At 36.1% G+C, this 19556-nt stretch overlaps 6 protein-coding genes across 8 annotated transcripts in view; 2 read left to right on the forward strand and 4 right to left on the reverse strand.

The window, feature by feature from the left end:
- The first annotated feature begins 412 nt into the window (after window positions 1–412).
- LOC117986778 (putative methyltransferase C9orf114) lies at window positions 413–2991 on the forward strand. The gene is made up of 3 exons (XM_034973631.2): window positions 413–1078; window positions 2043–2315; window positions 2597–2991. Exons 1-3 carry the CDS (start codon window positions 525–527, stop codon window positions 2982–2984), a joined length of 1215 nt encoding a protein of 404 aa, XP_034829522.1. The 5' UTR covers window positions 413–524; the 3' UTR covers window positions 2985–2991.
- A 224-nt stretch (window positions 2992–3215) lies between these two features.
- Window positions 3216–5040, reverse strand: Rpe (ribulose-phosphate 3-epimerase). Its single transcript, XM_034973634.2, has 4 exons — window positions 4804–5040; window positions 4369–4476; window positions 3688–3909; window positions 3216–3384 (listed from the first exon to the last, which is right to left on the reverse strand). The coding sequence occupies exons 1-4, from the start codon at window positions 5038–5040 to the stop codon at window positions 3262–3264; spliced, it is 690 nt and encodes a 229-aa protein (XP_034829525.1). The 3' UTR covers window positions 3216–3261.
- A 193-nt stretch (window positions 5041–5233) lies between these two features.
- LOC117986777 (uncharacterized) lies at window positions 5234–13118 on the forward strand. 2 transcript variants are annotated; one of them, XM_034973630.2, is made up of 8 exons: window positions 5234–6235; window positions 6928–7083; window positions 7774–7867; window positions 8667–8799; window positions 10420–10513; window positions 11366–11534; window positions 11968–12525; window positions 12601–13118. In XM_034973630.2, exons 1-8 carry the CDS (start codon window positions 6086–6088, stop codon window positions 12951–12953), a joined length of 1707 nt encoding a protein of 568 aa, XP_034829521.2. In that variant the 5' UTR covers window positions 5234–6085; the 3' UTR covers window positions 12954–13118. The 2 variants fall into 2 exon arrangements, with proteins under 2 accessions (XP_034829521.2, XP_069358355.1); XM_069502254.1 differs by having other exon boundaries at window positions 6935–7083.
- A 220-nt stretch (window positions 13119–13338) lies between these two features.
- On the reverse strand, window positions 13339–14454 carry LOC138403137 (uncharacterized; the record flags this gene model as incomplete). Its single annotated transcript, XM_069502379.1, has 1 exon — window positions 13339–14454. A coding segment is annotated over one exon (1116 nt), but the record flags the coding sequence as incomplete, so codon positions are not given.
- On the reverse strand, window positions 14374–19514 carry LOC117987221 (uncharacterized). Of its 2 annotated transcripts, XM_069502278.1 has the most exons (9): window positions 19364–19514; window positions 18845–19003; window positions 17826–17922; window positions 17452–17581; window positions 16907–16991; window positions 16384–16558; window positions 15865–16068; window positions 14528–15294; window positions 14374–14458 (listed from the first exon to the last, which is right to left on the reverse strand). In XM_069502278.1, exons 1-9 carry the CDS (start codon window positions 19469–19471, stop codon window positions 14456–14458), a joined length of 1728 nt encoding a protein of 575 aa, XP_069358379.1. In that variant the 5' UTR covers window positions 19472–19514; the 3' UTR covers window positions 14374–14455. The 2 variants fall into 2 exon arrangements, with proteins under 2 accessions (XP_069358379.1, XP_069358380.1); XM_069502279.1 differs by lacking the exon at window positions 19364–19514 and having other exon boundaries at window positions 17826–17952; window positions 18845–18927.
- Window positions 16887–19556, reverse strand: part of LOC117986911 (NADH dehydrogenase [ubiquinone] 1 beta subcomplex subunit 2, mitochondrial-like) — a 132694-nt gene continuing 130024 nt past the window's right edge. Inside the window, exon 4 of the mRNA XM_069502291.1 lies at window positions 16887–16896. The gene's annotated coding sequence lies outside the window, so the exon portion shown is untranslated. The remainder of the gene's footprint in view (window positions 16897–19556) is intronic.

Raw genomic sequence — 19556 nt, forward strand, 5'->3', positions numbered from 1 at the left:
GTTTTGTCTGCTTAAGGGGGCACCTGTCAACTATACTGGTCGGTCATTATTTTCACCGATAGAGCGACGTTGCCAGACTTATATGAGCTATTGCTTTAAACACGAATGGAGGTTCCCTGAAAAAGACGGAGATAACAATACCTCTTTGACACATAGATGTACAAGAGCGGCAACACGTTATGGTTACCTCTATGTATACTATCTCTATGTAGGGTAATGTGTTCTGTGGTACAGAGGCCTTAAAGGACTGTTATCCAGGGCCGTAAAATAAATTAAAAAAAAAAAAAAAAACTGTGGTACAGACAGAGCACAGAGATTGACAAAAACAAAAATCAGTCACGTGGTCATGGTCTTTGGTCATGGTCACAAAAGTCAAAACATGGCCTTAAAGGAGTGTTATCCAGGGCCGTAAAAAAAATTAAAAAAAAAAAAAAAAAAAAAAAGTTAAAACATAAATCAGTTATTTGGTTCTAATTTTAAGCAACGTGTTGTAAAATTTTCATAATTATAAATACTTATAGAACATGTTTTCACTACCAGTTACGTTAAAACAACCTGGTAAAAGTTGGCGTGAAATAAACCAAGAACGTAAAGCACAAAAGCGCCAAAGAAACGAGGAAAAGATTATCAAACGTGAGAAGCGGTTAGCTCTTGAAAAGGAAATAGAATTGAAAGATAAAGTAGAAAGTGAGGTAGCGAAAAAGAATGCAGAAATATCTACTGTTAGCATAGCTGTGCCAGGATCAATATTGGAAAACGCTCAATCAGCGGAATTGCGTACCTATTTGGCAGGACAAATTGCTAGAGCTGCATGTGTCTTCTGTGTTGATGAAGTCATCGTATACGATGATATTGGTGATAAGATAAACACGAAAAAGTCCAAATTAGAGGAGGCTGATGGTGTAACAGTGGCACGCAGAAGTTGTGTCCAACTGGCAAGAATATTGCAGTACCTAGAGTGCCCACAGTACTTGAGAAAACATTTTTTCCCATTGCATAAAGATCTCGAGTTTGCTGGCCTTCTCAACCCACTTGATGCACCACACCATTTGCGGCAGTCTAATGATTTCAAATTCAGGTTCATATTTTTTTTTGTTGATTGATTTGAATCTCTAAATGTAAATTCTTAATTGAAGTTTGAACATTGATCATCATTTAATCCGTTAGAATATTTCATAAAGAAGTTTTTTTGTCTTTGCTCTTTATTTGGTTGTCTCACTCGTGCAAAGCTAAAGTCTGCTATGGTATTGGTACATATTAATATTATCTTCATCCATCCATCCATCCATCAGCCTGTTTGCGTCCACTGCTGGACATAGGCCTTTCCAAGAGCGTGCCACCAAACACGTAAACCAAATATTATCTTACATTGTATAATTTAAAGGGTTCACTAATGATTAACAAAAACATATAACAAATGATCATTTCACCAAAAACGCTTCAAAAACTAATCAAATCACAAATGTTGTATTCTGCAAACATCATTTTTCAAAAAAACATTTGACAAATTTTCTATTAACAGGTGTTTTACTTTGCAAATGTGCTGAATGTTAAAATATTATTTCACCAAATAATTCGTTTTCCAAATGTTGCGATTTTACAAAATCGTGAATTTGAAGTGGGGGAGGGAAAAGACCCAGCACTATGCAATGGAGGCCAGGTCGGCGGGGCTCCTTTTTCTGGGTGGTTTAAAAAGAATTAACCTTCTAACCAAACCCATCCGAGTCGGGGTGCACCGAGTCCCGAGCTCGCTTTGCTTTGATCTTGCAGAAGAAGTTCTCTGTGCCTGTTTGCTCAAAAAAAATTGCTACTTGTTGTTTTACTAATTAACACGATTAAGTAATAAATTGTATTTCAAATGGTATTTTATGAAATGACTATTTGTCTGGTGATTTGTTTATCAAGTGAATTATTTGTAGAACCAGAAGTTTTATAGCGATGATAAAATGATTCATAATTTTGCCAGAATTTATTGTGGAATGTTGTTATTTGTTTTTTGTTAATTGATCAGTCACCAAAGTTTATTTGTATTGTTGTTACAGGGAAGGTATTACTATGAATAAAAAGGTGAAGCCTGGACGTGGTTCTCGGGTCAATGTGGGATTATTGCAGGATGTATCTACTGATAAATTGTTAAACGCTGGAATCAGAGTAACAGTTAAAATGATGCCTACTACAGAGGGTAGCAAAAAGTTAAAAGGGAAGATTGTCAGCTTGTCAACTCCAAGAGCTGAAACAGGAGTGTACTGGGGCTATACTGTGAGAATTGTAAACAGTTTGAGTCAATTATTTACACAATGCCCTTACAAAGATGGGTAAGCCTTTTTTACACTAACTTTATTTATTATGCTCTTGTTCAAATACTATTTCATATACTTGGGTGAATTTAGCTCCCCAAGTCAGAATGTATTACAGTAGCCGGCAGAAAATATTGTACATCAACCTTTGGAATGATGTTTTAGCTTTATAAAATGTTGTCTCTATCACTCATACCTGTGACGTTATCTCATTCGAATGGTTGACGTACAATATTTCCAGCCAGGTACTGTAACATGTTTATTATATTATTTAATTTCAATGTTTGCATTTTTCATAGGTATGATTTAACTATAGGAACATCTGACAGGGGCACTCCAATAGATGATTTGCCACATAAAGGAGTTAATTACAATCACGCTCTAATAGTTTTTGGAGGTCTGCATGGTATAGAGGCAGCTCTAGAAAGTGATGAACAGTTACAAGTTGATGATTCTTCACTACTTTTCAACCACTATGTAAATGTTTTGCCAAGCCAGGGCTCGAGGACTATTCGAACAGAGGAAGCCATCCTCATAGCTATGTCAAGCCTGAGAACAAAATTAAAAGCAAACAATGAACCTATGAAATTTATAGAGACTGGGATAGCTGTCAGTTCAACATTCCCAACATCAAAAACAGACTTATCAAGCGATGAAAAAAATGTAGATTTAAGAAGATTTGATTAAAACTAAGGAATAAAGTAATTTCTTTATTTTATAAAACTACAAAAGCTTATAATATTATGTAAAACACTTTGTCTATAGGAATGTGAACTTTTTTGTACAAATATATTGAACATTTGATTTTATTGCAGAAATATATTTTAGGATAACACCATGCCATTTTATATCTTTATAAAAAATATCTATAATCTATTTATCCAGTGCTACCATTTTTCCCATTTTGTAGCACTACACACACAGTCTTGGCAATTATTTCTGTTTTGATGCAGCATAATTTTATTTATTGTTTAAATAATTTTTTATCAATAACACTTTGTACTGCGTCCCTCAGAAGTTTAATTGTTGCAGATTGATCTGAAGCTCCAATAACAGCTGTTCCAGATACAATCATGTTAGCCCCCGCCTGAAATAAATTTGTATGTTATTTGTTTTCTATTTGAAAATGAATCTCTAGTCTCAAGCAGGTGTTATAAAATCTGTAATTTTGTCTTTTTATTAGTTTGGTGCACCCACTAGACTTTGTTTTAGGTGGGGTTAGGAGAACCAAAAATACGACGTAAGTTGTAACTGATCTAATGTAAAAATGGAAAATGAAGTGTCTTTAAAGCCTTAAGTCTCCTTTTGTTTACTACTTCTTAATAATTATATAATACAGCACAATTTTAGATAAATAATAATTTATCAAATTGTACAAAATAATACTTACATTAGCACAACAATGTATTGTTGAAGGCCCTACTCCACCATCTACTTCAATATCAAGCAAAGGATAATGTTCCCTAAGGTACTTTACTTTCTCCATCTGATTTTCCATAAACTTCTGTCCTCCGAAACCAGGTTCTACTGTCATTATAAGCACCATGTCTGATATGTTAATGTATTTCTCCACTTCTGATACAGGTGTACCAGGTTTAATTGCCACTCCAACCTGGAATGGATAAAACTCATTTATTTCATAGTATATTCTCTATAATATTAAGGTGTAAACTTCTACAAAGTTATACTTTTTATAAAAATTCTTTTATGTAAATGGTTGTACAAAAAATTAAAAATTGAAATTACTGATGTGTAGAAGTATTAATTAAGTATCACTAATTTGTAAAGGTAAAAGTCTGCTCATGTTGTACACATTTGGACCACTATTTCCATTACTTTCATTGAGCACTACACAGTACCATCATCTATTCTAGATCTCATGTTATTGCACAAGATGTTATCAGGCCAAGATATATATTATTACATTATTATGCATTAATAATATATGTATCAGTAATTCTTGATAGTAATATTATGAGCAGTTGTATGCTACATTTCTTAAAATCATAATTTTTTGCCATGTTGATTATGTGTTGTTAAGAGTAGGTTTAAAATTCTGATAGCAACATACCTTCATACCATGTTCCTTTATTTTTCTGCATACATCTTCAACATTATTTACTGGTTCAATATGAAAAGTATATTGATTGACACCTGCATCAGCCATAGGGACTATCCACTTTAACATACATAAATTATTGACTTATTGTGGCTAATTCCATTGTACACGATCTCTAAACTAAACTAAATGACACGTCTAAATCTATTGCTACCCCTTTCATAATGTTGCTTGCGGAAAACGAAAGCACTAGATTTAGACCTGTCAATTTAGTTTAGTTTAGAGATTGTGTACAAGAGAATCGGCCCCATTATTTGCATAAACTAAGAAAGTAGAAACAACTCAGTAATACTCGTAAATTTCTTTGAAACAACATGTAGGTAAATTTACAGAATATAGATAAATTAATGCTACAGAATAAATATTATTATATTATTGCCAATATACCTGCTCTGGTTTTGATACCATCATATGGGTTTCAAAAAAGACATCCTTTATTTTACTACGAAGGCATTTCACTACAGGATGACCAAATGTAAGATTGGGAACAAAATGACCATCCATAACGTCTAAATGTAAATAATCTGCTCCATTATCCAAAAGTTTTTGAGATTCTTCGTGCAACTTCGATAAGTCTGCATTAAGAATACTAGGTCCAATTAAAGCTTTTAAGTGACGAGTCATTTTAATATAATTATAAGCTAGCTAGGTAATAAACACCCCGTAAAAGTATGAAAATAAACTACTGGGCTATTATACTTATATTAAAAGCAAAATGAGTAAAGGTTATCGCTTCTTATCACTTATCATTTTTTAAATAATTGTATAGGTTACTTATTATGATTAGGTTAGAAAATGTTGACAATTGCATTGACATTTTGTTTTACGGCTCTGTGCTCTGAGCTCTAGCCTCTAGCCCTTTTGAACCTTGACACTTGACATTAGTGACTATGCCACAGAGCACACAATTTCTCAGCATATGGTGCCGTGGTGGCCCGTGGCACTACCAAAAGCCACTAAGCAAGAAACAACAACAATTTCTCAGCATAATTTATAATTTTTCTGAGTCACAGAGAGAACTACGCTTCTTGAATAAGTCAATGTCAAAGATTTTGGATGTGCTACTACGTTTCCAGTGTATTACTTTACTCTATGCTACTACGTAATGGTCAATGTTGCGCCGTGTAGATGCAGCTCTGCAGCCAGCCGTGAGCCAGCCACTCTGAGCAGCCAGCAGCCAGAGACAACGCTCTACAAAGCTGAAATCTGAAATCTCATTCTAAAGGTCGATATGGTCGATGTACATTACTTACTGTCGCGTACCTACTGTATTTGCTTATCAAGTGAACCTAGTGAATGTTTTTCGTCTTGCATATGCAATCACTTTCCTTAGCCAAGGAGGCATTAAACAGGTACCAATAGTACACGACAGATCGAGATAGCAATCGCGGTGGGAACGCCCCGCACACCCGCACAGCGCCCAGGTGCGGACGAGCGCGGGTGACGTGAAGAGTGTACGGCACAGAGTACTTTTTACATACGGGCCGTCTCCCGCCTCATACCCCGATTGCTATCTCGACCTGTCGCGTACTATAGGTACCTAACTTTTTGTGTAGACTCTTGTGGCCAAAATCTTGAATTCTCAACCAACTAGAATATCTTCACTAAGTAAAAACATATTTGTTTTGATCGTCGGGAACTTTATTTTAAATAATATTTTGTTATATAAATGTTAATGATTAATAATAAAATATTTGTAGCATTTATTTCAATTTTATTTTGGTGCTGGATAAATTACTCTCAATGTGAAATAATAAATAAATATTGTAGTTCGGAATTCTGTGATAACTCAAAACAACACATAATGTGTAAATTTCAGGTCTGATTTGACCTTCTTAACGTGTTACTAATTTATTTGGAGGGTAGCCTGTAGCTTAGCTCACACTCCCCGCACACCCGCATAGCACCCGCGTTAACCCGGTGCGGGCGAGCGCGGGTGTGCGGGGCGTCCCCCTGGGTCACACGCCGATGGCCATCTCGACCTGTCGCGGACTATAGGTACCTATGTATTTTTTATGTCACTGACACAGTGTGCTAAATATGTAAATGCATCCTCCGAGTTCTCTGCAGAGTTAGGTCAGCGTGCAGCTGGCAACAGGTCCCACACCACAGAGTACATTGCCATTGGTATAATATGAGATCCCACACTTACCTATCATTTAGTTTAGAATACTTATGGCAGGTGTAAGTCTGCTGTTACCCTGTTATGGTTCAACGGATGAATCGTTCTTGATGTTTGGTACAGAGATAGCTTGCATCCCGGAAATGGACATAGAATAGGTAGGTAGAATAGATTGGAGTACTTTTTGTTGATGTTTCGCCGACGACGAACACGAAGTCGCGGTCATTAGACAGTAGGTAAATAAATGAAACTTAAATAGGTACCTAAGAAAATTCCAACAAGAAAATGTAGTCCTCCAAGTTAGCTCCCTTTACTTTACATCACTTATCACCAGGTGAGATCGCAGTCAAGGGCTAACTTGTAATGTAATAAAAAACCCGCTCTTATAGTCTCCAGGTCCCGCAGGCGACTGTTTAAACTACGGAAAATTAATAAAAAACAAAGAGGAAAAACAAAATGTCTTAGACAGAGTAAACGGTCGAAGAAATAAAGTTGCGTCAGGCGAGATTCGTTCTTTGCCCCCTGCAGAGAATATGCTGAAATTGGTAAAATAATATTTTTAGTAAGTTTTCGTACGTTTTGTTTTGTTTTCTAAGAGAGTTGGCTCCTAATTGTTAGATTATCAATTTGTGCCTCCGTTGTTAAAGAAAACAATAATATAACTTATCTAAGTAGGTGTTCTTTCAACTTTCAACTATAGTTTTGGTATACCTACCTACCTACATACTCGTAGTTAGCTGTTAGTAAAAAGATCAATAGGAATATGTTGACGTTTATAATATAGGTAATATAGGTGGGTAGGTATAAAGGTATATGTAAAGTTAAAACTCAATAATTATAGGCGTATACCTACCGTAGATGTTTCCAATACATACAGAAAAATACACTCCATACATTATTAGTATTTAGTACCTATATCTAAATATACTCCAAAGTAGCTCCTTATAGCATTGTTTTACAATAAAATAATTTATTTTTAGACCTATATGAATAGGTTGTCTTTAAATGATTGAGGAGCCGTGTGAAGCAACATCACACAGAGCGTGAAGGTGCCGCGACGGTAGTAGCGCGGTACTAACGCGCACTTCGTTTCGTTGTGGGAGCACCTTCGTGTCTACCTCAGTACTAAATAAGTACTTAGGTCTAGAAGCCGTGTTGAAAAAGTTTCCGTCGTGTCACGGTATCTTGCTAGGCACCTGCTAGGTCATCAAAAATAAATAATATCGTTCGAACAGGAATGGAGCGACGAATTAGAAGTCTTTGCACAAAGGTTGGCAGATCAGTGTATTAGCGATGTCTCTCGTTCAACTGATTGGTGTCACGATCTGGGTAAGTAGTAGGGTACCTTATTAAGTAGATAAGTATAGGTACTTACGAGATACCTTTTTTTTTAACGCTGGGAAATGCGTTTACGCATCCCCCCCTCCTGGAAGCCAGCCAGCTAACAAGCCAGCCAACCAACTGGAGGGAAGGTATGTGGGACTCGTCGGCCGAGAGGCGACCGGAATACCCACTAAAACCCAGCGGCATTACTGCACGTCGCCTGGCGACTGGGTCACGGGAACGCCGAAGCAAACCACCGCGACCCAGTCAGCGACATCCGCCGAGGCGGACCCTCCACCGGGGACCCCGCTCTCGAGGCCCCCCACCACACGTCCGAGGCGCACCAACGATGTGCGCCTCCTCCCCCCGGGGACCCAACGGGCAACAACGCGATCCCGCGCACGTCGCCCGCGTCCCATCCTCCGCCTCGTCCACTGTGCCCTCTGCTAGTCAGAGGGACACGCGGAGAAACCTCCCCCTGCCAGGTCATTAGCCATGGCTAACAATATCCCCGAAGAGAGATTATTAGCCATGTTACTGGGGTGTAACGGCCATAATACTGCTCTTCCCCTCGGATGCCCGAAGGCATCCAAAAGGGACTAGCAGCACCCAGGCACACTGGGAGGTTACCTGGCTGGCACCCCACTTACGAGATACCTAGGTATTTGATTTTAACTTGAATTTGGTGTTTTGTTGTAACTAAATCCATAAGCTTTTGTTCCCTCCGGACGCACTGACCTGATAAAAATACCTAAGTTGCGTCAAGCTGATAAAGCTGAAATAAGCAGTAATTTGAAATATGCAGCAAATACTTCCGTGGGTCAAGCCATAGGCACGATCTATGGCGATGCGCCTGGACTAACTGCCCCTACGCTCGTGGATTTGTGGTACATGGAATTACTCAACATTAATGCGACCTACTTGCCTCGATACACACCGTAAGTAAGATCGCTAGGTGAGCCTTTTGAATGACGGACTTTCCAGAGCGTATTCCTAAAAGCCTCATTATAATCGTAGATGACGATGTTCATGCCATTCCAAGAAGAGTAAATAGTATAGTCCGTAAAATTGATTCCTTACGCGCCATTTTCGCTCTTAGGTATAAAATAAGGATTGAAGTCTAAAATCGTACTGTTGACAAAAAAAGTTAGAATGGCGCGTGAGAAGTTAGTTAAATTTTACGCGTTATAAAGGTTATACAGTACGCGGCAGAAAGTAATGTACATCGGCTATTAGTATGAAATTTCGGCTTTGTTGAGCGTTGTCTCTGTCACTCATACCTATATGACGTTTTGTCGGTCTCAACGACAGAGACAACGCTCTACAAATCGGCTATCTCCTTCTAAAAGTCGATGTACGTACATTACTTTCTGCCGCGTAGGTACTATACCTACTCCATTTTTCTCAAATTGGGCTTTTGCGCTAGAATCTGTTTAGCAAAAGCTGAGAGCGGAAAATGTCGCTTGTTGTTTTTGTAACCTCAACTGGTTTTGATAATTACTATACTTGATATATTAAGAAGATATCCGCGACTTCGTTCGCTCGGATTTAGGGTTTTGAAAAAACCCGTAGGAACTCTTTAATTTTTGGGAAAAAATAAGCATCCTTTTCCTACCTCCTCCTCCTCCTCCTTGGAAGGCCATGAACTGTGCCGTTCTATGAGGCTTGCCTTGGAAAGCTCTTTTGGTATGGGTGTAATCAAATTCATTGGAAGTAAGTATGTACAGTACGCGGCAGAAAGTAATGTACATCATCCTTTAGAAGGAGGTAGCAGATTTGTAGAGCATTGTCTCTGTCGTTGAAACCGACAAAACGTCATAATATAGGTATGAGTGACAGAGACAACGCTCTACAAAGCCGAAATATCATTCTAAAGGCCGATGTACATTACTTTCTGCAACGTACTGTACAGGCATACCTATTACCTACTCGTAGCAAGGTGGGAAACATTAGATAACATTAACATTAGAGTTTGTTTATTTAATCTTCATGATAATTCGCGTGTTGTTACGTGGCTGGGCGACAATCTTGCGAAAGTAGTCAGTAGGTAATTTATACTTATTATGATAAGATAGTCCTTGATTGCGATCTCACCTGGTGGTAAGTGATGATGATGATGTTGCAGTCTTAAGTTACTGCATATATTAGATAGATAATAATTAGCTGGTAAAACCTGGTCGTGGTAAGGGTTTAATGCGGGTCCTATCGGTTTCCACGTGGCATTCATACTGGAATGCAAATCACTTGGCAGCACGGCTTTGCCGGTAGGTTGGTAAATAACCAAACCCTCTCACCAGAGTTCAGATGTGATTGCAGATAATTCACGCGCGGTTCTAAGTAGGTAAGTATCTATTAAGTATCTATATAATATTAGGTATAATATTAGGTATCATACTTTTAAAAAAATGACGCAATTCCACTACCGCACCCGTGACATTGAAAAGCGGTATAAAATGGAATTTCAATGAAACCGAACATGATGGACGTGAAAAATGATCTATTTTTATATACTTTCGCGCGGAATAAGATTTTTTTTTTCACATTTATATCTTTTCTAGATCGTCATTGACTCCTTTGCAGCATTTGGATTATTTTACACAGCTAATATGGGCGGAATCTTCAAAGGTTGGCTGTGGAGGTGTTAAATTTAAGGTAAATTTCAATAAGTATCTACTAATTAGGACCGAAAAACTGCGACGCGACGTGTCGCATCTTCAAACGCACGAGTCACGACCTTTTACAAAAAAATTGCGACGTGCATACCGGCAATTAAAGTGTGTTTATTCTTGGACGATCTAAGATCGTCCAAGTGTTTATTAGTGAGTAGCTTATGCTCGCGACTACACGCACAACAGACGGAAACGTTTAAGTGCGGAAACCAGCCCAGAGCGAAGAAGAAGAAGATGCTCGCGACTTCGTCCGCGTGGACTACACAAATTTCAAACCCCTATTTCACCCCCTTAGGAGTTGAATTTTCAAAAACCCTTTCTTAGCGGATGCTTAGGTCATAGTACTCGTAGCTATCTGCATACCAAATTTCAGCCCGATGGGGGGTTCCAACATCAATGGCCCGATCCGTCCAGTAGTATGAGTTTGAAACGATAGGGTTGCCTAAAGGTTACCTAATAGTGTCTGTTAAAAAAAACTTGCTAGTCACCGTACTTAGCTCGCATCTTTCACTCCATTCACATCCCGACTTCAATCGATAGCTATGATGAGGCTCTGGCAAATCTGAACAAACAAACATACTTCACACACCTTTCAGAACATTATAGAGAACTCGCAGGCATGCAGATTTCACGATGTTTTCCTTCACTGTTAAAGCAAATTTATTTTTTCTAAGTTATACAAGTAACTTCGAAAAGTGTACACGGGATCGAACCCCGGACCCCCACCTCGGAGGTCGACGTCTTAAACACTAAGCTATCATGGACTTATGCATATGTGTGCAATGTATGTCCTAAATGACTAACTGATTTGCATTTTTGATTGATGATTTTTTAGGAAATAAACATGGAATCAAAGGAGAAGAGAAATAGGACTGTTTATAGATTAATTTGTAACTTTGCTCCAAGTGGTAACATCATAGGACAAGCTGTTTACACTGACGGCGTACCCTGCTCCCGATGCCCTTACGATGGCCATTGCGATTCAGAATACAAATATTTATGCTGTAAGTTATCCTAAACACTATTTCAATAGACTTATTATTTAATGCTACCTAGTGTTTCAAGGAGGTAAAAATATATTTGATGTTTTCAATTACTCAGCTCCTTCGATCGTTTAGTATCATTACACTCAAATGTAGAAGTATAGTATTCTAACTTCCGAGTTTATTGTTAATTTAGAAGAAATAGTTAGTAATATTTCAAACATTCTGTTGCATAAATCTTTTACTATTGTTTAGTTTAGGTACACATGGTTTACTTATAATTTAATAGTAGGTATCCGTACCATTATACCTACTAGCAAATAATATTATAATTACCTTGAACGGGTTTATTTCATCAAACACTGTCGTTTGCCGATACGTAAAATTTATCAGGCAAAATGAGTACTGTACACTGTCATCAAAATAAATTGTATGCCACTTACTTTTATTTCAGCTTCATATTCGCATACAACCGTAATGACTCGAACGAATCGTAATGATAACTTTCAACTAACCAAAGCATATAACCACAATATTTTTAATAGAACCAATTTAAATAACTTTGCTAAAGTAACTGAGGAAGCTAAGAATACTGAAGTCACGGAAAGTACCAAATCAAATGAGAATCAAAATATAACAATTCCAGATTCGACCGCTGATTATGAAACTAGTTTTGACATCTTATCTCATTTATTTGATCTTACATCGACTCACAGTTCATCCAATTTAAAACCAACGACTTTGTCATGCAAAGATGTCTTGGCAGTTGACGAGTTTATAGAGTTATTGAAAAACAAGTTGAATAATGATCAATCATTAAAGGATTTATTAATATCAACTTCTAATGCCTCAACTCCAGACCCTAGTTTTACTGACAGAACTGTGGCTGCTATTGTTAATCAACTTTATAGTAAAAAAGAAACAACTACGATAAGTAAGTCAACACACGAGGAGAGTATAAACTCAACTCTACTCGCTGATTTAGTAGAGGCTGTTATCTTTAGACACAGTGGTATGTATGTGCTTAAAAATATTAAGGTAGGTAGTCAAATTAATGAAAAATTGTAAATCAGAACATTGTTTTCAGATAAATTTTCAACTGCTGAAGGTACAAGTCAATATTCACAAATTGCTCCGAATGTTAGCCCTATTAAAATAAAAGCGGAGCTTGCTGAAATCCAGGAAAATACTGAATTTACTGGACATTTCTTTTTCCCAGAGGAGGAAGAAAAACAACCCGAAACCACAGAAATTTATGATGATTTAGAAAGCTTACAAATTTCTGAAATATCTTTAGAAATTGATGATTTAAAGAAAAATAGAGAAACAAAAGACTTTTTAGATGAAATTCTTGAACTGGACTTCATGACAGAAAGCGGTATAATAATTAGTAATCCCCATGTTCCGGATAACAACAACAACGGTACAATTATTTTTTGAATATAGGACAAAGCATTGTTATAATAATATTTTAACTTTGTTAAATCATTTCAGTGACTATAAATGTTACCATAATAGAAAAAAGTCTTCATAGTTTTGAATTAAGTAATAGTTCTTATTATAATAATGAGAAAATTAAAAGGATTAAGAGAAGAGTACATGATAGTGCGACAGAAGAAGAAGCTCATCATAATATTTTGATAAAATATAGCGATTTGTTGAAAAAGCTAGCGGCTGACTTACGAAATTTACGACTGAATGGAAAATTTCACTGCAGTTCTATCACAGTAAATTCAATGGAAAAAATATTTTTTTGGTATTATTATTTTATTTTAGTTATAGGTACACACTTTTTATTTTAAAATAACTACTTATAAGTACTTTGCTAAAAATTAATTAGTGTATACAAAAATCTATGAAAATATAATATTAAAACCATTGAAAATTTTAAGAATAAATTACAATGTATTATTTTGCTAACACCATTAGAAAAACATTTCTCATGAAAATATGAACTGTTTGCAATTTTCCACATCTCAATTATTTTCCTTACTACGTAATAGTACAAATCGCCGTATAATAATAAATCAGTTTCATATTTAATGTTATTTTTACTTTCTCTTTTTAGATTTATATATCTTGATATTGAATCATTCTGATTAGAATCTTGTCTTTTAGTTCTGAAATTTCTACCGTAGCAAAAGCAATTGTTGAAAGCTTCAAATAAAGATTTGTTTAGATTTGGTACATTTTCAAAAAAAAAAATTGTTTGATTGCCTTGTTTCAAATTACTGTTGGAACGTCTGTTCAGGGAACGACGTTCACAATAGTCTTCGTCATCACCGGGTTCAGGTTCAGGGCTTGTTGTTTCAATAGGTAACGTTGCCATCTTATTTCTGTGCATATAATCTCGAGTACACGTAGAAGTGCGTGTACAACCCTCTACATAGCCAGGAGGTGTCCGAGAACCACCAATTGCATTTCCACCTCCTCCCTGAATTATACTGCCCGCACTATCGGTTAACGATGCAGCAGTCCAAGTACAAGTTAATTTACGAGTACAGTATTTCATACGGATATAGGGTGTGTTAAAAGAGTACTGCACTGTGTCTTCTATTGTTGATGTACTTTCAGTTGTAGTCATTTCACGAACGGTTGTTGACGTATTAGATTCTCTTAAAACTTGTTTTTCGTCATAATAACGTCGACCACCAAAATCCTCTGCAGTATTTTTCCTGAGATGCATAAGTTCATCAAATGATAAATATTTTTCAGTAACTCGCTTACCATTATTTGTCCGTTCTTTATAAGTTACTGTTATGGGTTCCGTTTTCATAGTAGTTTTAGGTCTTTTTCTCGTTCTTATATTTTTTGTTTTTTTATTATTTGATAATGTGGTATATCTCATAGATTTTAACTGTGGTCGATTTTGGTTTTCGTACTCATCCATTTGCCAAAATGGCTTAAAGTTTTCTTGTTCTTCTGCTACTCTTCTTTTTCTTTCACTAAAATAAGTTATTTATTAGAAACAGATAATTATCTCACTAAAAAATATGAAATAGTTATTAATTTACCTGCCTGTGATTTCGGTTGAGTTGTTTTCGCCTGTCTAACCTTTTCAGAGGTTTACTGTTTGGAGAAAAAGAATTTTCATCTGAAAAAATATCACGTGTTATGTGCGAGTCTCTTGTGGTATGCTGAGCAATATATGGCAAGACATCGTAATATTGAAAATCATTTGGCTTTTCTACTTTTTCATCTGTAAAGGTTCTTAGCATGTGCGCACAGGGCTTAGTAGCACAATTCACGTTAACACATTCGCAACTGGTAGTGTGAGCACATTGATTAGAGTTCAGATGGTAAGCAGTCGAAAGTGAAGTACATGCGCAAAATTCACGTGAATTTGCTTGCGTCGTAGTTTGAAATTCTCGCTCTTCACATCTGTGTGTTGTCATTTGACAATCACTATTCTGGCGGCAATTACTCTTTTGACCTCTCGTACATTTGTTAATTTTTTGTTTGCAGCGTAGACATTCTGATGTTTTATAGAAAGGGGTAAGCCTCCTTTCTGATTTACGAGTACACTGCTGATTAAATTTTTTTTTTCTGTAATCTTGTTCCATGTTAGAAATTGTTAGATAATCATAGCTTCGCGCATATTGATTTACAGTTTCGGGGTGTAAATAATCAAATTCATTTCTGTGAGCGTAACCATGATAAACCCTAGAATGGCCCTTATCACGCTTTTGAACATAATCTCCGTCATAATACGTTGAGTTATTAAGTTGGTGATTATTCCAGATCTCTTCATTCTTAAAGGGATAACTGCGTTTGACAGCATCTGCAATTAATATGTATATTGAGAAATGTAAATAGGTCCGACGTAAGGAAACATAGTGCAAAACAGTCAGAAACTTGAGTTATTTTAATAGCCAAGGCTGTTATTTTATGTTATTACTACTAAGTAGATTTCAGATTTACTACGTTCAAATTTATTTGGCTCCTATAATCCTATATCGCTCACGAGGAAGACAGAAGATATACCTAAAACGCAGGAAAGTAGAAAATAGTGCGGTTGTTTTAAAGTCTTCACTTTATAGATGCCAATAACGTATCTACTCCTTTTTACATAATATATAATAATATAGGTACCTACTTAATATTATTGCTTTACTGAATAAAACTTCGACCGATCAAATCGTTTAAAATTACTTACACGACGGCTCAACCTCTGAACCAATGTAGAAGAAATTTGGCAAAGATATATCTTGGAGACGGTCATAGTATATTTTTATCGTTGGAGGTTTTTTTTATTAAAACCACGCGGATGAAGTTGCGGACATTTAGCTAGTACCTAGTTCTAGTACCCAACATTAAAAATAATTAATTAAGATATTAAACCAGTGCTAACCGTAGGAATTATTTACAAAATGTAAGACTTGCATTGGGTTTTCATAACTATGATTTTCCATTGATATTTCTAAGTCTTTTTTCGTTTGATTTAAATTGCTATAAATAGGATCAATCTCTTGTCTGGCTGAATCATTGTTGAACAAATTACGAATCCTTAGAAAGCTTGTGCTAGCAGCTGAAGGATTCGTAGGAGGCAAAGTATCTGTAAGTAAATAGGGGATCATTACATGCCTATTTTCTTTTAAAATCTTTTACTGTTACTAATCCGTCGCATTTCTTTCGAGTGATACGGGCAAGAATAAATTTACTACATCTATATTGTATTCTAATCAGAGAGTACAGGTACAGTATATATTTAATTAGCTTATGCTCGCGACTACGTCCGCGTGGACTACACAATTTCAAATCCCTATTTTACCCCTAAGGGGTTGAATTTTCAAAAATCCTTTCTTAGCGCATGTCTACGTCATAACAGCAATCTGCATGCCAAATACAAACACTTTTAACTGTAGGTAACCTTTAGGCTTCAATCGTCGACTACATAATCCAGGAAAAGTTGTGTCACGTTCTATACCACTGCCACACTGGGTAGCAGCGTATCCTATAGTATAAACGGGGTGTCCGTGTATATTGGCCCTCGGTGCAAAATTGCACACAAGTCTGTCAACTAGAACAGGTTTGACATTTTTCACCTGAAATATTACACCACCATTATAATTATACATAGCTATTACTTAATAAAGAATGGAGCTGGAAAACGGTAGTTAACGGTGTACCTAATTGCATGAAAATATAATTACAAGAGCAGCAAAAAATTTAATGAAAGCTGTTGAAATTGTATTACAATTGTACCGTTTTGATCGTAATGACAAACAATTATTAAATTTTAGCACAGTTTTAGGCCATTTTGCTTGAATGGCCAAATGCGTTTAGATTTGTATTCAGTGAACAAAAACGTCCGGATTAAAAAATAATAATACTTTGATCAGAAATGTAATTACACCGTTTTGTTCGCCAGCTCCTCAATTTAATATACTCACAAAAAACTTCGCTTTGCCACAACCGACTTTGTCTGTATCAGCCCAAATTAATTGCGTAAAGTAATTAGTTTTGTGGTCTCGAGACCTGGAAGGTAAGAAAGTTAGATAAATGTTAGGTATTATTTTAAAGACGTTTGATGACAAAAACACTATAATCATTTGTTGTACTAATTAATAATGCCTTTTTCATAATATCACTAGGCAGTTTTTAGGTAGCTAGTAGCTATTATAATAATTATATCTAGATATTGAAAAGATAATCAATACCTAGGTCCTAGATAGACTGCAGTTGCCTTATTTTTCTCCGGGCAACTAAATTAACATTATTAATGAAAAACATTTTCTTATTGGTAAGTTTTAATTAAAAAGTTAGAATGAATTAAGTATAGTAAATTCGTATCAATTTGCTCCCTCAGCTTCGCGTAATTAAGATGTATCTACCTATAGAAGAAGCTATAGCTCTCAGATCCATTCCAAAGTTTTTTCCATTGAGCATTTCTTAAATCTGAACCGTTATATCGATTTTGTAAGTAGCCTGTACGTACTGGTTATAATATGTGACGCTGCCAGTGTAGTCCATGGATTCCATAAACCACATTTCCACGAAACTTTTAACATTGTAACGAGATGATAACCCTGTTATTGTCGCGATAGTTTGTCCCACCTCTGCAAAATCTGTAATTAATTAAATAATTACAATATTTCCACTAAAAAGTCCGACATGGACTCTCAACAAGGATTTAAGTAGGTATACAGACAAAACAAAGTTTTGAGCATTGAGGGCCTTTCGTGCAAGCGATGAAGTTTGATCAAACCAGAAATCTGGAAAGAAGAACTAGAGTAATCCGACATAGATCAAAAACGTTGCGAAGTGGAATTATTGGCAATAGGTTGGAGTCACTATTTTTATTTCTCTTACCTAAATCACGGCATTTGTCCTTTCTGTCAGGTCTGAGATATTGGTCGCACTGGTCGACCCATCGCTGAGCAAACGTAGCGAGTTCTTCAGACCACATCTATTGAAATAAATAAATTCTTTACTGGGCCTAAAAATAATTAATCCAGAGTGTAAAAAAACCAATTGTATTTAAAATACCGTTTAAAATATTAAGAGAATTTAATGACACCAAACTCTCATAATAATAACTTTGAGGACATGTTACCTATTGATTACCTGATCCTTTAAGGGAATAAAAATCACTAATGATAACGAAGTGAAAAATGACTTCTCTAGTACCTATAATGTCAAAAGTCCTTATCGATCCGTGTGCCACTAAAAACTTTATGCGGGATCAAAGCGAACAGTGTTTGTGATTATCTCAGTATAATGGTCAATATTCATAGAAATTTAAACTCCAGCTTTTCGGGAATTTTTCCGAATCAGAGTTTAATTTCACTGGGCTTTAATTGATTTAAATTTTTAAAATGATTTACAGTGAAGTATAATTAATTAATACGATAGATTCACCTGTGTACCTACGTGCTAGTTATTAAGCGGTGATAGCCTACTGGTTAAGACTCGAGGGATCCAGGGTACTTATCACTTGGCTTAGCGATGAAGGAACACAATATCGTGAGGAAACATGCCTGCGCGCTGCGTGAGAGTTCTCCATAATGTTCTCGAAGGTAGAGTTTGCTAATCCGCACTTGGACAGTATGGTGGTGGGCTAAACCCTTCTCATTCAGATTCGTGCTGAGGTAGTGGGCCGGTGATTTGTTGGGCCGCTGATGTTTAAATTTTATTTAGGTTTTAATTTTCTACATTCAGAACCCAGTCTGACTGTTATCGTACTCTCTCCTAGCACACGTTCATGCTAAGTTGAAGGAGAAATAGAAATAGGGTATGTACCTATTAAAGCGTCGCGTAGGTGCTATAAATGAATTGTTTAACAGCTTCCAAAATGGTTTTAAATTCATGTTGTCTAACGTAAAACTTACAAGTTTGTTTATGTTAGCAGCTGTGGGAAAGAATCTTGAACGTCCAATCGCAATAAAGTTTCTCCGCTCATTTATTTTATCAAGAATAGTATTTCTATCATCTTCTGAAAGTAATGCGTTTGTGTCATATCCGATACATTGTGGACTTGGACCCGGTACCTGCACATATTTTCATAGATGACTAAATACGAGTAAATATAGATCTTGATTAACGATAACTGTACGTATTTTGAAAATGAGTAAGTATCACTATCTGTCCTGAATCAAGAAAGGTCCAAATAAGTGTTATGGTCTTCCATTGATACATGAAATAATCATTTTATCGATCATATTACATCATCGCCGACTATTAATGTCGGGTCGGTACAGCTAGTTACCTGCTTTTTCCACTTTGCATATAGACAGAGTTTAAGTATCTATATTTAGATACCGGAATCCGGATTTGCTTTCCATATTTTCCGTCACAACTTTAGGGAGACTATGAGTTTGATGGATCGATCGTAGTTTAGGTAAACTTACCTTATATTTACATAGCGTATGTTCTGGACATATTTCACAGTATTTTGTTTCATAAACGAATATATTTGAAAAATATATCACTAAAACGAAAAATTTGATCTTAAGCATAATAAATTGCAATTAAAATAAATTGTTCATAATGACAATTATAAAAATAAATATGGCATGGCCCATTGGATCATTTTGCCTCTGA

Source organism: Maniola hyperantus, chromosome 12 (assembly GCF_902806685.2).
Source record: "Maniola hyperantus chromosome 12, iAphHyp1.2, whole genome shotgun sequence".
Classification (NCBI taxonomy): domain Eukaryota; kingdom Metazoa; phylum Arthropoda; class Insecta; order Lepidoptera; family Nymphalidae; genus Maniola; species Maniola hyperantus.

Coding starts and splice junctions, on each gene's coding strand:
- LOC117986778 (XM_034973631.2), top strand. CDS start 525: ATGTTTTCACTACCAGTTACGTTAAAACAACCTGGTAAAAGTTGGCGT. Junction 1,079..2,042: donor TCTAATGATTTCAAATTCAG/GTTCATATTTTT, acceptor TTGTTGTTACAG/GGAAGGTATTACTATGAATA. Junction 2,316..2,596: donor CAATGCCCTTACAAAGATGG/GTAAGCCTTTTT, acceptor CATTTTTCATAG/GTATGATTTAACTATAGGAA.
- Rpe (XM_034973634.2), bottom strand. CDS start 5,040: ATGACTCGTCACTTAAAAGCTTTAATTGGACCTAGTATTCTTAATGCA. Junction 4,477..4,803: donor TGGTATCAAAACCAGAGCAG/GTATATTGGCAA, acceptor TGTATGTTAAAG/TGGATAGTCCCTATGGCTGA. Junction 3,910..4,368: donor TAAAGGAACATGGTATGAAG/GTATGTTGCTAT, acceptor TATCCATTCCAG/GTTGGAGTGGCAATTAAACC.
- LOC117986777 (XM_034973630.2), top strand. CDS start 6,086: ATGTTAATGATTAATAATAAAATATTTGTAGCATTTATTTCAATTTTA. Junction 7,084..7,773: donor CAGAGAATATGCTGAAATTG/GTAAAATAATAT, acceptor TCGTTCGAACAG/GAATGGAGCGACGAATTAGA. Junction 11,535..11,967: donor AGAATACAAATATTTATGCT/GTAAGTTATCCT, acceptor CTTTTATTTCAG/CTTCATATTCGCATACAACC.
- LOC117987221 (XM_069502278.1), bottom strand. CDS start 19,471: ATGCTTAAGATCAAATTTTTCGTTTTAGTGATATATTTTTCAAATATA. Junction 16,559..16,906: donor GTGGCAAAGCGAAGTTTTTT/GTGAGTATATTA, acceptor GTAATATTTCAG/GTGAAAAATGTCAAACCTGT. Junction 15,295..15,864: donor TTTTGTAAATAATTCCTACG/GTTAGCACTGGT, acceptor TATTAATTGCAG/ATGCTGTCAAACGCAGTTAT.